Genomic DNA, 16214 nt, shown 5'->3' with positions numbered 1-16214 from the left:
ATTATGTAAAAAATGATCTGTAAAACCACTAAGGCTGAAATTGTGATTTTCTGAGCCTAAACAATACATTATATGCCTTCGGACAATACACTCAGGCGTACCCTTTCCCTAGTTTCTCTTGACATGAGGCTGGGAAAGTACCTCCCCAGAAGCCCCTCATCTTACAAGGATGCCAAAAATCTCAAGCTACCAGGACTTACGATGCCAATATTAATGACAATTTTCATGCATAATTTGTCATCTGCAACATATGGACTATGTCATCCTGCCCGGAAACAATCTCTGGATACTAAAATTCTGAGGATTATACTCATCGGGATTTGGAGTCTGCGAAGGTCGCTTCTTTCGACCCGACACAATCACGAAACCGTACTGACAAAATACAGTCCTGCTTATAAAGACATGGATACAGATACAATTTATTTATATACAGGCGAAAAGAGACGTTCCACGGCATCAAAATTTCCATCAAAAAACCACAAGCCCTTCCAGCAAGCATTGAAGTCAACAGATGAATCGTTCTCTCGGTGTCACCCTATTCAGTCTTCAAGGGGGGCAAGTCACCATCCCATTGGATTTTCATAGTCGTTGGGAAGGGGAAGAAACCACTTTGGTCAGGGGTCATGTACATCGCAATACCACCAGGACCAGAAAGCTTCTTCAAGCGGCCTTGGCCTCCAGGCGCGCGGCGAAGGTTATCCAGCCGCCCTACAACCTTGAGCATTGTCGTCAATGCGAGCTTGCAGAGACCAATTCCGAGACACTGGTGCGGTCCGAAACCAAAGTGCGCGTATAAGTTCATGTCCCGGTCAAGCTTGACTTTGTCGGGCTCTGGGAAGCTAGCTGGGTCCATGGACGCCGAAACCTTGAGATAATTGTCAGTAGGCCTTTTGTATTGTCTGGCAGCTCGAGCTGGGCTTACCAAGTTGCAAAGAATATGCTGGCCCTCTTTCAAAATGACCTTTTGACCATTGTCTTCGACAACGGTTGGCTGTGCCACGACTCGAGGCAAGGCGACGGATGACCGTAGTCGGGCGCCTTCCATAAAGCTATGGCTTGTTAGCAGGTATTACATAATGTAAGTAACAGTGTTCCTTACTATCGCAACAGCAAATCATCGGCTTCAGGGGTATCCTGCTTAGCCAGCCGATTGATCTCGGGTAGGTGGATAGATCCCTCATCCGACAGGTAATAATCAAGACACTGCGAGAACAGTTGCGCTTGGTTGGCGACCATCCCGCCAGCGGTTGGTAGAACGTGTGTCCAGACAATCTCAGCCGCTGGTGTACCGGTGTCAAGCAAACGCTGGATCATGTGGACACCATATTCGGTCAGAGCATCGTGCCGGTGCAAACTGTTCACCAGGTTGGCGATGAAACCAGTCTTCTCGATGAGCTCAACGTTGGCCATTGTCAACTGGCCGAGCTGTTGTGTCACGGCCCGAGCGCCTTGGTTGAGCTCAAAAGACTTGCAAACATCTGCATCATAGAAGATCGATGTGAAGACAACAGCCATGATCTGATACAGCTCCGACTCTGTGAAAACACCGCGAGGATTTGATTCTGTCTTCAAAGGCAGCGAGAAAACGGAAGCGCAAAAATAGACCTGGGCAAGGTTTGCAACATCACGAACGATATCGACCTGATTGGTACCAGCGAGCTTATAAGAATTCCTGTGCAGCAACTTCAGGGTAATTTCCTCATAGAAATCCTTGACTTCGGTCTCCCACTTATTCCGATACAAAGCCTTACCCATCATTTGGCGCGACTCGGCGTTAGGTGGCTTGTCTCCAGATAGCATGAAATCCCGGCCATGAGGTTGATCATTGTGGCGCATCAGGAACTCAATCTTCTTACCCCAAGAGACTTTGAAAGTCTCTTGGTCAGCAAGAATGGACATACAGGCAGAATGAGAGTTGATGAACTGAGGCGGATGAGTAAAGCTGGGTCGGTCCCAGCTGTACTTATCGGCAGTTCCCAGTTTGGTCAGAATCTTCTTGTTTTCAGACGGAATGACAAGAGGGAAATGGGCATAGATTGAATCGCCTTTGAAATGATTTGGGAACGCTCGGAAAACGAGCTTGTAGAGGACGTGGGTTTGATCAACAGATTCCTGAGGCTGGATCTCATTGTATGCCCAATTCGTAAGGTGCTTCGGTGTGAAATCAACGGTATGGAAGCGGTCACCACGAACCAAAGCAACTGCATCCGACAGAATAGCTCTCGAGATGGTGAAATTCGTGCAAAGACCACTGCCCGGGGCCATGGACTCTTTCGTATCCTCAACAATGATACCTGGATAAATCTCAACGCGATCGGGATGGTCATAGAGTCGCCTCAACTGATCTGCGACGTAGGGATCTGGGTTGATCTCTTCAAATGTCTTGTAGGGCGCCAAATTGAAATAATTCCTGAACTCATTCAGGGTAGCCAAATTCCAGGAACGGGCTTGTTGAATTCCAAGCGCTTCGATACTCCTAAAGACCGTCGGAACGTGCAACACACCAAAAGCACCTGCACAGTCTTCAACGCTATCCCCGAAGATCTTGACCAGATCGTCGTCGTCGTACGAGCCGTCCGCCTTGCGTTGTAGGCCAGCAAATGGTCGTTCTTGAGGCTCTCCTGGCAACTTTGCCTCCCATCGGCCAAGTCCTCGCATAAAGTCCTGCAAGGGTAGCTTGCTGGGATCCTGGCCAGGGAACACCTCTTGGTACATATCTTCTGTCCATTTCTGATCACGCTTGGAAATGCACGAATGCCAGCGATATACAAGGTTGAACTCGGCTGAGACCTGATTGCCGGTCGCTTGAGCAGCTGCCTCACCGAGCAGTCCATCCTTCATATCAGCACGTGGGTCTAAGCTCCAGATACTGTCCGTTCTATTGATATTCAGAATAGTTCGGACATAATCCTTGAGAATGATGTTGACATAGAGTCCACATGTGATGAGTCGACCAGTCTGGAAAAGATCGTTGTCATACTTCGCATAAGCCTGGGCATCAGACTCTTGGGGCTTCGTGAATCGGCCACCTTCGTTGATCAACGCCAGATTTTCGACCACATGGTTGTGGAAACGGTTGAACATAATTAAGAGAACACCAACACCTGGTGGGAAGCCCAAAACACGTTTTGTCGAGAAGCAGTCAGGCTTGAGCTTGCCATCTTTGAATGTTCTCACAAGGTTTTGTTCGTCCTGGTTGTTGCCATACAAAGGTGAAAGGTCCAAGTATGAAGAGGTCAAACTCACTGTCGGGTCTTTACGATCCGTCTGGAATATATCTGGCAAACAAATCAGTCATGTGTATCTTTCATTCATGTGTCCCAAGCTTACCATGAATGATGATAGAGGCAATGTAGAACAACACGCTAGATATCTTGTTCGGATGTTCTTTATACTCTTTCCGAGCCAGTAGACAATCGAAAAGTGTTTCGGGATCTGGTAGATTCGGAGACTGCATAGTCTTGGGCCGGACAGATCTTGCATATGGAGTGCCAGCCGCACCGATATGGGGCCAGAGGATGTTCTGTCTCTGGTTTAGTAGACTTCACTAGTTGGGCGCTTTCTCAAGACATACGTTTCCTGAGCCATCCGCTTTGCGATACATGGCGTCCCTGCCGAGGTAACTATATACCAGTCAGATTGGGGAAGAGACAAGTGATAGCGGATCACATACGAAATCGGCGGATGTTCCAAGTCGTTCCACAGGGTGGTCAGAAAGGTATTCGTCATGTCTTTACCGATCTGAGATGTCGACGGTAAACCAGCAGCAAGCTGAGACATAATCAGAACTGATTATTAGACACACAGTCAACCAACTGACCTGGACAACCCGCTCCATAATATACTTCTTATCGTCGACGGCCTCTCCGGTCAAAGCACTTTTGGAGACCTCTAGGAGTGTCTTGAGATCGCCCAAATCAACATGGCTGAGATCTTTGAGAAGTCCAGTCTTGACTGCCTCTGTAACATAGGTACCATCTCCTGTTTTGCTAGGCAGAGGCCGTAGCGAGGCAGTAACGACCTTCTCAATTTGAGCAATTGTCTTGCCAATTCCACCATTAGTGGACTCCTCTCGTTTCCCAGACATTGCTGCGGGTAGTATGCAAAATGAAACTGGTCAATCATATCAGTACTGAGTAATCCAGCGGTGGTCGTCAGGCTCTTTAGCCTGGGTTCCAAGCAGTTTGTTCCCAAAGGCCTTCATGTTGTTTGTTCAAGTAGAATGGCTGGTACTTACCAAGCGAACACTGGTATGAGTGCTATATAAACCCCAGCAAAGTACTTATACAAATCAATACAACCGAAGAGACATACAGAGACGACTCTGGTATGTCCAAGTCAACGTATAGGACAAAAGAGGTATATGGTCTGTGAACACAGGAATTCTGGGGGCAAGAGTGGAATAAGTATGGGATTATCTCACACTATAATTTCAGCCCTTGAACAACCAAACAGTGCCCGGCTGCCAGCACCATTTTATGGGGGGAGGGGAAGGGGGGGGAAATTGCGGCTGAAGGAGCCTCGCTCATGACCCAAGAGTGAAGAGAGTCAGCAATCATCATCTCCATAATTATCATCATACTTAGCCATCTCTGCGGGCAAATCAACGCCCCACAGAACTATGTGCGCGGGATGGCATTCTGATTCGTGCAAGCGCTAGAAGACTAGCTAAGATTGGCTTTTCAGCTCGAGTCGCTGCCCATGGCTGAGAAAATAGTCCAGACCATGATCAATGGCGCAGCTGCAGCAATTTGGAGAGCGGAATAGCCGAAAGGTTGATTATCAGAACGCATTGAGCTGCATAACCTTTCGGAGATGCCCTAGTACCTGATTAGTGGCTTATGCAAAGTACGATCCATCATCCATGATTAACTATGACTCTATGAGCATAAAACTCTGGCCAGAAAATGTGGACATTCCCACGGTGATTCATTTGATTCCTTGATTGCTGCTGGAGGTCGCCCGGAACTGGAAGCTCCAGAGCCCACAGTCATCCATCCCCTTGGTTCTGGGAAAGACTGTCCGGGTGATCTGCGTCCTGGTGGGCTTCAGCTCGGGTGGTGACACTGGACTCTGGAGAGTTCGCAATCAAATGGAATGGGATGATAATCAACTAACGTGACTGGTCGAGGAAAAATAAAACGGTTATTGGCGAGAACCCGGAGACTCGGAGGTAAGGTAAGCTGTGACAACTGACAAGTGCTGTCAGCAGTCCGCCTTGTGAGTCGTGATGCAGCTCATAGGTTGCTCAAGGGCTGCCAAGCCCACTACATATTAGCCGACTAGGAATGGCTACTGCTGCCGACAGACGGTGTGAGCTTTCATACCGCTAAAATGCAACTAGATTTTTCGAGAGACTCGAGTTAGTTAGTCTCCCCCTGTCCCCTAGATCTGGAACTAAGAATTAACAACAAGGCTGGCTGAGTTTGTGATGGAGTGGTGGACGGTGGATGAGTGGACTTTTCAGTCGGCGCTGACACCTCCAATATATGCTGATACTACGGAGTACACCATTACGAGTCGTGCACACTATCTATTTATCTAGTGAGCACAGCCTCGCAGCGGACTGGGCACATTTGGGATTTGGGGTCTGGAAATCTGGGTAATCAATTATTACTGTACGGAAGTAGAGTAAACTAGAGTCCTCTATATAATACAAAGAACGAAGTGGGAATCATTCATTCCCAATTAGATCCCTCGAGAAGTGCATCCAAGTCCTCATATGTTTGCTCCGGCGAACATAAAAAAAGTCCTGGATGATCGATATGGAGCAATGAAACGAGCGGAATCATGGTGGTCAAAGGCTTGGTCGAAGCAAAATCCCCGTGGTAGGGAAGTTTCCAATGTACCTAGTTAATATGCCTTCACCAAACGGTATACTTCGTTTTGATGTTGAGATGCCAAGTCAATGCATATGCTCCAGCATCAATCCACAGCCAATTCGAACTTCTCTGCTACCTCAGACTCTTCGCTGGACTTCTGGATGTCCATCATCACGATTCACGAATCCCAACCATATCGGTCTTATATCACGTGATGTGCCATGTGCCGAGGTGTTTGAACATGCGGGCAGTGGATCAACTAGTCTGTTTGTTGGGGTGAATTTTTGTTGGATCATCATCATCATTCATCAATCGTCGGTGATTTCTTAGCTTCCTCTCTTTCTGTGGCCATTGTCGCTCCTCTCTCAATTGATCATAAAATACACCCGTCATTGCTAGACAATTGCGAAAGATACTTAGGAAGCTCAGTTATCATGGCGTCGACAACCATCACATTGGTGGTTCAGCCTCGAGGTACGACCACCGCAGCATTTGCATCACTTGACGTTCGACACTTATCGAAGAGTATACAGATCACTGATTCTGCTACAGGAAAACCCATCAGGAAGCTCCCGAAAGAACTTCAAATCGGCCCCAATGCTACCACCCAGGAGATCTATGACGCCCTGGCCAATGCCTCGGGATTCTCCGTTCACCGTTTGAGAATTACCAAGGGGAGCGACCGCACAGTTGTTCCTAACTCGAAAGCGACCAGTGTCGATGATATCGGACTCAAGAATCAGAGTGTGGTTCATGTCAAGGATTTAGGTACGTAAAGCGGGTGATAAGACATTTCCCTTAATGACGATGAGAGCTAACACACGTTCAGGTCCTCAAATCGCTTGGCGCACCGTCTTCATCATCGAATATCTCGGCCCCCTTCTCATCCCTGCTCTCTTCCTGTTCCCTCTGCGCCCATACATCTACTATAACTTTGACCAACCCCTTCCCGAACCTTCCGACCTGCAGTTACTCGTCTGTGGCCTTTTGAGCATCCACTTCGCAAAGCGCGAGCTCGAGACGATCTTCATCCACCGATTCAGCAATGCCACAATGCCCGCCCGCAACATCTTCAAGAACAGCGCCCACTACTGGGTCCTGGCCGGCTTCAACATCGCGTACTGGGTCTTCCGCCCAGACGCTTCGGCTGCCACCAGCAAACCCAATCTGGCGCTCCTCTACAGCGGTCTCGCCCTCTTCGTCTTCGGTGAACTGGCCAACCTGAACACGCACCTGGTGCTGCGCGGTCTGCGGCGGCCCGGTACCACCGAGCGAGGTATCCCGTCCGGCTTCGGTTTCAACTTGGTGACCTGCCCCAATTACCTCTTCGAGATCATTGCCTGGCTTGGTGTCTACCTGGTCAGCGGACTGAGCTGGAGCGTGCTCTTGTTCATCGCCGTTGGCGGTGCGCAGATGGCTAGCTGGGCAGCCAAGAAGGAGCGTCGGTATCGCAAGGAGTTCGGTGACAAGTATAAGCGCAAGAGGTCAGTCCTCCTTCCCGGCATCTTCTAGATGCGATTCGGGAGATGGACCAACCCTATCATGAATAGACTCAACCCTGCAGAGATATGGCAGCGGATTTGAGAAGCTTGAAATTCTATTTTCAGCCGACCTTTCATTGTTATGTTATCGGCATCACTGGAAGTGCTCGTCAAGAGGAACAATACTGAGGCAGAAGTTCCCATCTTCAGGGGCGCAAGACACCCGTATGCCCACCTGATTCGGTAGGAATTTTCTTAATTGTGTATATCAGGTTTCATGATTGATGAACGAGACAACTTGCTATCATACAAGGTTGGCGATCGAAAGAAAAGACGCCACGAATAAAAGATCCTTCCCAGTCCCAAAACACCAATCTCAACTTAAATGAAAAAAACTACGCAAGACTTGTGATTTAGTACCGCCCAGGAAGAGAGGCAGCTTATCCACTCTTCAATTTCTTAGCCCATAGGTTGTAGTATGGATCCATCTCCTTCTCACAGTTGCGCTTGGGGTCGGAATCGCATCCAAAGAATCGAATGATCAAGTCTCCATCCTTGTAGGTGCCGTCTACAGAGGCAGTTGAAGAATCTTTGCTGTAAGCATTCATAATGCGTTGAGGAACCAGTGCCAACCTTGCAAGAACGGTCGGGTGCCATTGAATGATATGGTCCTTGAAGATTGGGCAAGTCAGTGGTCTTCCTAGCAAGCATGTAAAACATCACATAGGGCAGTCCTTACCAAAGCATGCATCTCAGCTTTCTGAAAGTTGTATTTCCGATACAAAGGCTCGAACCAGAGGTCAAGGAAGAACCGCGCAAATTCACCCTGTCGAAGCAACAAACTACCCGGGTTGAGATCCTCGCTATCCGTGCTCATGATGAGATCGACGTCATCTGGCTTCAGATGCGAGAAGGTCTTGATGATGCTATCCGGCGGCACCACAGGAGTCTCCTTGAGCATTAATGATTGAAGCCGGTTCTTCTCGAGAACATGGGACTCCAGAGACTTGCTAGGGTTCATGATCAGGGCATGGGGATCCAAGTGGAAGAAGTAGGCCGCGCGAGGGTGAGATGCCATCGCATGGCGAATCGCTGGGACTATCGCCCAGCTCCGCGGAGCGTTGTCCAGGGCGGCGTCATAGTCGGAGACAGATGCGAAGAAATTGATATAGCCTGTAGATGGACAAGTGGAGGTCAGTTGCCGGGGAGAGGTGTGGTAGCGCATCTCGCGGTTCGCTTACCGTGTCGGCTCGCATAATCCTCTCTGTTCTTAATGATCTTCTGGACGTAATCATCGCTAAAGCGGGCCCGGTCTAGAACCGTCACAATGACAACACTTGACGTCCCAGTAGAGACAGATATAGACGCTGCGCTGGAGCTGGACAGATATGTGAGGAGAAAAAAGATCGTGACGAGCGCAAGGCCTAGAATGGCAGCGGCCTTGAGTTGCTTCCTGCGCTGTAATGAGAGTCTGGGAGAGCGGGCATATGAAGAAGTATGCGGATTCCTCCTAGGAGGCAGAGCGAACTGCATTGCGGATAGATTATTTGTCCCCAGCGACTGACTAGTCGGGCGACTAAGAAAATGTCAGGATAGCATTCAACGAGGACATTCTAGGAGCATGCGCTCCATTAAGGATGGACGAGCTTTGTAGATTGCATGGTTGTACCTGGAGGTGGCCAATCTGCCGAATCCGGAAATTAGTTGCGGATCATCGTTGGTCCGATACATTTCATCAGGTACATTCCAGTCGCAATCTGGACCTATATCAATATGCTAGAGTTTCATTGAGCAAAATGTGGACATTGTTAAAATAATACGATGTCAGCTCTTATCATTGAGACGAATCATAGGAATGATATCCGAGGACTGCCGCGCCAATGCGGTGTTCCGCAATTGTTGTGTTGTTCAACACGATATATATATTTCATTGTTCCATTGCATTTATCCTCCTAGGTGTTTTGATTCCTGAATGGCCCAAACATGATTGGATTGGTAGCAGTATAATACAAAATAAAATCGTTGGTAAACAAGCTGTCTCCCGACGCCTCTGTGCAGTGGTGCACAATGCGATGCCAGAAAATAATCGAAGATAATAGTACATGACGCCCAATCCTTGGCCAACGCAATATAAAACGAATCGACTGTCGATGTTATGCAGTATCAGAAAACTCCCATCCGCATCTTGCTTTCGTCTAGTACAATTTCTCGTTGTATATTGGTTTCGTAGCCTCTTTAATATTGGTCTCCTCCTCCACCTTGGCTTTGATCTCCGCCTCTTTTTGCTGCACCCACTCCTCGAACGAGGGTGGTTCGGGAAGACCTAGACGTTTCCTCTCTTCCCTGAACTGCTCCTGGATCTTTGGTGTCTGCATCACTTTCCATCTCAACTCCCAGCCGAACATGCCGAGCTCCTTGATGCGGCCGGGCCGATCATCCAAAAGGTAGTTGTCGAGACCGCCAGATTTCCAGATTGTTCGCAAAGCCTTACGCGTGACTTTGATAAAGAGAAATTCTCCGAGAGCTTCGCTCCAGAGCTTCTTCCGTCTAACGTTTGGCTTCCAGGACCGCCGAGTTTTACCCTCGTTCCGACCCTTTGAGATCTTGTTTCCAAACTGGATCATGGCACCACCGTACAGACCGGTATTCGATTGTTTGAAAATGTAGTTGGGTCCATAAGGATAAGGAGGAATATAATCCGGTAATTTTTTGATCTTCTGCGTGGCCGGTGTCGTAGAAAACGAGCGTTTGGGGATCGCTAACGAGAGATTGCGAAAAGCCGCGGAGAGGGTGCAGGGGAGGGTCATGGCGGAGCGACTTTGGAGTCCTGCCATTGCGATAGCAAGAGTTATGAAAACAATAGTAGCAAAGGCAGAGTAGGTGAGAGGAACAGGTGAGAAGATGCCGGCAAACGGCCTGCACGAAAAATGATCGTAGTCAAGATACCGATCCACTCATAGCAATCATGCTCAGGAAGCGGAAAGAATTTGGGTAGTTCTGTTGGAGGCTGACCGCCTTGGCAACCCATCGCTATCATTGCTCGATTCCTTTCAACTGCGCGTTGGAATTTCGGCCAGAGACATCACCACTCTGGACTAAGAAGCATTGATTCTTTTCATATAGCTTCTCTTTTCTAGCATTTTGCATTTTCTTTCACTTTTTATTCTTGAACACACTTATATTTGCTCTCGAAACCTCATCCAGATTACTTCTTGGCTTCCATTGAAGCCACGATTTTTGCGCCATGGTTCAGATCAGCGAAGTGAAGGGCAATTCGCGCGAGAATAGGACAGCTGCACACACTCATATCAAGGGCCTTGGGTTGCGTCCAGATGGTACTGCTGAGCAAACTGCCGATGGATTTGTTGGACAGGCATCTGCCCGCGAGGTGCGCCCCTTCTCAAGATTTCCTTCTGACGATGCGATCTGATCGTGAACTAACGGGGTTTGATTATGCATAGGCGTGCGGTGTCGTGGTAGATCTGATCAAGGCGAAGAAAATGGCAGGACGTGCCGTTCTGCTTGCAGGTGGACCAGGAACCGGAAAGACAGCGCTTGCTCTGGCTGTATCACAAGAGCTGGGTACCAAGGTGCCATTCTGCCCGATCGTTGGTAGTGAGATATACTCTGCTGAGGTCAAAAAAACCGAGGCACTTATGGAAAACTTCCGCAGAGCGATTGGTATGATTTACGTATTCGATATGAGAGTCTCTCCACAAGTCTAACATGGGACAGGCTTACGAGTTCGCGAAACGAAGGAGGTGTACGAAGGTGAAGTCACAGAGCTTACGCCCGAGGAAACTGAAAATCCTCTCGGGGGCTACGGGCGTACAATCAGCCATTTGATCATCGGTCTGAAGTCGGCTAAAGGCACCAAGAAGCTGCGCCTGGACCCTAGCATCTACGAAGCCATTCAAAAAGAGCGTGTCACTGTTGGAGATGTCATCTATATCGAGGCGAATACCGGCGCTTGCAAGAGAGTTGGACGATCTGACGCATATGCGACCGAGTTTGACCTTGAAGCAGAGGAATACGTTCCCGTACCGAAGGGAGAAGTACACAAGAAGAAGGAAATCGTGCAAGATGTGACGCTACACGATCTGGACATGGCCAATGCACGGCCACAGGGCGGACAGGATGTAATGAGCATGATGGGACAGCTCATGAAGCCTAAGAAGACAGAAATCACGGACAAGCTGCGCCAGGAGATCAACAAAGTCGTCAACAGATACATCGATCAGGGTGTTGCTGAGCTCGTTCCTGGAGTTCTCTTCATCGACGAGGTACTTCTATTCATTCTTTCGTCTATGCTGTACTCCTGCTGACACACCTTAGGTTCATATGCTTGATATCGAATGCTTTACCTATCTCAACCGCGCTCTCGAGTCTAGTATCTCCCCTATCGTCATCCTTGCCTCCAACCGGGGCCACACCGTGATCCGCGGCACCGACGACGTCACTGCCGCTCATGGAGTTCCTCCGGATCTGCTTGCTCGTCTCCTCATCGTTCCTACCCATGCTTACTCCCCCGACGAGATCAAGACGATTGTTCGCTTGCGTGCCAAGACAGAAGGTCTTAACATCACAGACCCAGCTCTCGACAAGGTTGCGGAGCATGGCAGCAAGGTTAGCTTGCGGTATGCTCTGCAGTTGCTCACTCCCGCCAGCATTCTTGCGCGCGTAAACGGACGACCAGGAGGCATTGAAGAGGCGGATGTTGCAGAGTGCGAGGATCTTTTCCTCGACGCAAAGAGAAGTGCCGCCATTGTCAGCCAGGATAGTGACAAGTTCCTTTTATAATTTAATGGACTAGGTATAAGCGGAGGAATTCGACATGTAGCGCATTTTCACAAAGTCACCTGAAGATGTACACTATAGTCGATTTGCAAATTCATGTAACGTAATGGAAATGACACTTTTACAAGCTGTTCAGTGATAAAACATCATCTTCACGTAGTATGTCAAACCATATCAAATTGTATAGCTGTAGAGTTTTTGGCTTACTGGATCTTGCCGGTATTTGCACAAAGTAGAGCACAAAACTAAGGCGTGTCATGTTCTCATCTTTCTCAACTTCAACCATAGGTGGAATCGCGATTTGAGCACAGATCGTCGCAACGAACCCAACAGAAGCAACACAATTTCAATGACGAGGACGTAAAAACGCATCAGACTGAGTATAGTCCGAATGAGATGATCTGTCAGGCTCAAGTCCAATCGCAGCAGTTCATCCGCGTCCAACGGATCTTGATGGACCTCCAAATCAAATGGCATCTCGGCTCCGAGATGTTCAACCGCAGTGGTAAGACCGCAGGTGACCGCGTCCTCGAGAAACCCTCTTCCCGTCCAATGAAGACAGAAGCTCAAACCGCGCCTGTTTTGGATAGAAGGCAGAAGGCTCTGCGCTCGTAACGTGCTAGCGCTGATTTCCTGGTCGGTGAATTCCCATATTCCTTGGACAAGTCGCGGATCCGGTGGAGTAAATGGATTCAGAGTGATTCGCAACGGGTCACGAAGCCCTAGTCGGTCACACTGCTGGGTATCTACGACATGGCTAATGCATGAGTTGAGCGACGAAAAGTGGCCAGTAAAGTGTTCAGGGCAATCTCGAGAAGCATTCTTAGTTGTTGCGAGGGAACTACTGGCGGCCCATGACTGATCGTTTTTAGACATGCTCTGAGACAGAGTTGTTAGTATCCTCGAGGTGACGGTATGATCATAAATCTTCTTTGGGGATGCGCAACTCACAGATGAATCGGAATGAAGGACCGCAATATGTCTTGCTGTTTTTAATTTATGCAGAATCTCTTTTTCATGGCTTGTGAGGCTTGCGCCTGAGAGCCCAAGAATCTCATTTCCAGGGATGGCAAAAAATGACGTGGTCGAAATGTTTTTCTTGCCCATCGTGTGTTAGCAATACAAACTGACTCTCCGTCCCCTGAGATAACCGTTGCACTCTCGTTCGAAGGTGTACTTTTTCGAATGAGAAACTCTCGGCCATGACCTGGATCAAGTGATGAGCTCCCTCATCGATGCGCCGCCATTCTAGCTGGCACTGTGGAGCACAAAGCGCTCCGTGAATAGCGAGGCTGCAAAAAAAAGGCCTTGAGAGATATCGATTCCAATATCTTGCTTGCATTACTACCCCAGAGAGTCGATAGCAGTGGCAACAAAGAGTTCGTGTAGAAGGTATTCGAGTATCCCTCACGTGTGAAGTAGTGACGGGGATTGATTCCACACCGAACACCTCGTTCCCCCTGCCCATACGCCTGTTATACGGTAGGTCCACGCTCATATACTTTAGCCGCAGAATATCAAGTAACATGCGCCATGTATCTAGGTTGAGGAGAAGCGCTGGGTGACGGGCAAGATCTCTCAGCAAATTACTACTCCATCGCGCCGAGCGAATGCCATCAGTCACCTCGAATTGCATGGAAGTTGCAGACACGGAGATTCGCAGATAGCGAAGAAGAGAAGCAAGATTAGCTAATTATCATTAGACTCGAGGTTGATCTCACGGCAGAATACACTGACGAGAAGCCGTGGCATTGAGAATCGGAGTTTCCTTATCCAGCTCACCTCGATTCCCATTAAATTCGATTGATATCGTCTTCATACGTCCACCAAGACTATGCGAGGCCTCGAAAAGATGTACATCATGCGGAGACCTCTGCAATGCATAGAGTGCAGTGACCCCAGCGCATCCTCCTCCTCCGATGGCGACGCCTTTGCTCTGCGCAGAAGACATGGTGCAATTCAACAATTAAGGATTCGTAAGAATCGATAATCATAGTTTATCGATTCTGTAGTCCCTGCCTCAATGCAGCGAATCTAGGTTGTGAAACTGTGTGGTCAAGGTTGAGTCGTATATGGGTGTATTCCCACCTCGAACAGAGATAGTGGGAGCCACATGAATGGCACAGAGTTAGTCGCACTCATGTGCTCGCTGACGGCAGAAAGAATGTGACTCTTAGAGCCTCGGAAGTTCAGCTCTTATAGTCCATGGCCAGGATCGTCCACGAGCTTCGTTCCCACACCTGACGATGATACGTCATTGAACAGAGGTCCGCAGCTGCAGGAGAGCCCTATAGGAGCTATATTTATCCCGATAGGACAGCAGATCAGTGAGTACTATTCGCCATGTGTTGCTGTACCTGCCAGCTTCTCCTCTTGGAAGTGAATCGATGTGTGACCCCGTCAGATGCCAGATGGTATCACTTGGAACAATAAAGGATGAGTCAGCAAATCGATACGTACTGAACTGAGAACAGAAGATTACTCATTACAATAGCGATCAGGGAGAATAAGCTACTTTCAGGGACAGACAAGGACCGAGACGGCATAGCTATATTTTAGTCCATCAACAGAGTATTGAGTGTAGAACCCAAATTCCTCACTACAATTGATTTACTATCCCATTCCCAGCCCTCGGCCAGCGTCACGTGTTCATTGATGGCTGGCATGAGGCTAATCACCGAACAGTGTACCTTCGTCATCGTAGTAGTCGCCATCTCCAGCCTCTTAGATACTCCGCATCGTTGCTTCTGTTTTATTAGGCGTCATTCTAGTACTATATCGATATCGTGTGTTTCCAACTGCAGATCGAGCAATATCGGTCTTTGACTCGCAACCGTTTCCGTTCGCAAGGCAGCCACTTTCATCCATCTTCAGTCACAAGGGACCCGCCACGAAGATAAGGCGGGAAAGACCCATCGCAGCCGGCTTATCAACGACATTTGCCCGCTCATTGCACCAAGTCTATTGCTCTTGAATCGATTCAGATACGCCCAGTCAATCTTTTGTGTTGAACCACTCGTTCACCGTCAAGATGTCAAACCCGCTAGATACCGATGCCGGCTCCGAGCTGTTCAGCAGCTACGAGACAGAGCTGAAGTTAGTACAGGCCGATTTGAGCCAGAAGCTGGACCAGATTGCAGAGTCGAGTGGAGAGCAACGAAAGTCCGCAATCAGACAGGCTGAGCGGGCTCTGGACGAGGCGGGTGAATTGGTTAGTCCCACCTTGATGTATATTCTAGACGTCCTCAATTGCGGGCTAATATCCGTCGTCCCGCGCTGGACATGTACAGCTCGATCAAATGCGCATGGAGAAGCAGAACATTCCCTCAGCCGCTCGATCAAAAGTCAACATCCGTTTCCGCAACTATGCCACCGATATCGACGAAGCGAAGCGGAAACTCAAATCCCTTTCCGATGACCGGAGGGCGCTCTTCGGCGACCGCTACACAGACGAGCCGCAAGATGAACACCTGGAGCAAAGACAGCAACTTCTTTCCGGCACGGAGCGGCTAGAGCGAAGCTCTGCCCGACTGCAAGAGAGCCAGCGAATTGCGCTTGAAACGGAGGACATTGGCCGCAATACGCTGGCCGACTTGTACCAGCAGCGGCAAACCATCGAGCATGCACGGACTGGACTGCAGCAGAGTGAGGGATACGTGGACACGAGCATCAAGACACTGAGGGGCATGGCCCGTAGGTAATGACGCCCATTAAAGCACTTGGGAATCTTGATTCCGGTTTGCTGACGCTGACCCTTCTTCGTGCTATAGGATGGCTACGAATCGGATAATCACGATTGCGATCATTACTGTTTTGGTTCTGTTGATTTTCGCTGTCATTTACAGCAAATTCCATTGAGCGTTGGATCTTGGGGCTGGCGTTGTTATGACGTTTTCTCTCAATTCTCTTCTTTACGACTTCTCTGTGTCTGCTTCCGGACACCCTTGCCTATGAATCGTTGTATGATAGCATCCGCCATCTTAATAAGAACCCAGCATGTTGCATATATAGCCAACGTCTTCAAATTAGTCGCTCAATGCAATCAATCTTCGAGCACAAGGGTATCATTAATAACAAAAAGAACGAGGGAAATCCAGACCGCCAACTGGTTTTA

General features: G+C 48.8%; 7 protein-coding genes across 7 annotated transcripts; 3 read left to right on the top strand and 4 right to left on the bottom strand.

Annotated features, from left to right (window-relative positions):
- Positions 1-535: 535 nt before the first annotated feature.
- Positions 536-4087, bottom strand: ACLA_049940 (peroxidase/cytochrome P450 family protein; the record flags this gene model as incomplete). The annotated part of the gene is made up of 7 exons (XM_001271947.1): positions 536-865; positions 923-1049; positions 1100-3278; positions 3331-3523; positions 3575-3623; positions 3674-3771; positions 3821-4087. 7 exons carry the CDS (start codon positions 4085-4087, stop codon positions 536-538), a joined length of 3243 nt encoding a protein of 1080 aa, XP_001271948.1.
- Positions 4088-6256: 2169 nt separating this feature from the next.
- On the top strand, positions 6257-7334 carry ACLA_049930 (trans-2-enoyl-CoA reductase (NADPH) TSC13; the record flags this gene model as incomplete). Its single annotated transcript, XM_001271946.1, has 3 exons — positions 6257-6296; positions 6375-6590; positions 6652-7334. 3 exons carry the CDS (start codon positions 6257-6259, stop codon positions 7332-7334), a joined length of 939 nt encoding a protein of 312 aa, XP_001271947.1.
- Positions 7335-7743: 409 nt separating this feature from the next.
- On the bottom strand, positions 7744-8836 carry ACLA_049920 (putative alpha-1,6-mannosyltransferase subunit; the record flags this gene model as incomplete). The annotated part of the gene is made up of 3 exons (XM_001271945.1): positions 7744-7974; positions 8043-8476; positions 8545-8836. The coding sequence occupies 3 exons, from the start codon at positions 8834-8836 to the stop codon at positions 7744-7746; spliced, it is 957 nt and encodes a 318-aa protein (XP_001271946.1).
- Positions 8837-9498: 662 nt separating this feature from the next.
- On the bottom strand, positions 9499-10137 carry ACLA_049910 (mitochondrial 54S ribosomal protein bL28m; the record flags this gene model as incomplete). The annotated part of the gene is made up of 1 exon (XM_001271944.1): positions 9499-10137. The coding sequence occupies one exon, from the start codon at positions 10135-10137 to the stop codon at positions 9499-9501; it is 639 nt and encodes a 212-aa protein (XP_001271945.1).
- Positions 10138-10547: 410 nt separating this feature from the next.
- Positions 10548-12103, top strand: rvb1 (RuvB family ATP-dependent DNA helicase pontin; the record flags this gene model as incomplete). The annotated part of the gene is made up of 4 exons (XM_001271943.1): positions 10548-10691; positions 10765-10984; positions 11039-11586; positions 11639-12103. 4 exons carry the CDS (start codon positions 10548-10550, stop codon positions 12101-12103), a joined length of 1377 nt encoding a protein of 458 aa, XP_001271944.1.
- Positions 12104-13817: 1714 nt separating this feature from the next.
- On the bottom strand, positions 13818-14051 carry ACLA_049890 (uncharacterized protein; the record flags this gene model as incomplete). Its single annotated transcript, XM_001271942.1, has 1 exon — positions 13818-14051. One exon carries the CDS (start codon positions 14049-14051, stop codon positions 13818-13820), a length of 234 nt encoding a protein of 77 aa, XP_001271943.1.
- Positions 14052-15131: 1080 nt separating this feature from the next.
- Positions 15132-15801, top strand: ACLA_049880 (v-SNARE protein VTI1; the record flags this gene model as incomplete). The annotated part of the gene is made up of 2 exons (XM_001271941.1): positions 15132-15311; positions 15391-15801. 2 exons carry the CDS (start codon positions 15132-15134, stop codon positions 15799-15801), a joined length of 591 nt encoding a protein of 196 aa, XP_001271942.1.
- Positions 15802-16214: the final 413 nt, after the last annotated feature.

This window comes from Aspergillus clavatus, genomic scaffold, assembly GCF_000002715.2.
Source record: "Aspergillus clavatus NRRL 1 1099423829800 genomic scaffold, whole genome shotgun sequence".
In the NCBI taxonomy this organism is placed as follows: Eukaryota; Fungi; Ascomycota; class Eurotiomycetes; order Eurotiales; family Aspergillaceae; genus Aspergillus; species Aspergillus clavatus.
This window is presented reverse-complemented; position numbering and strand designations above follow the sequence as displayed.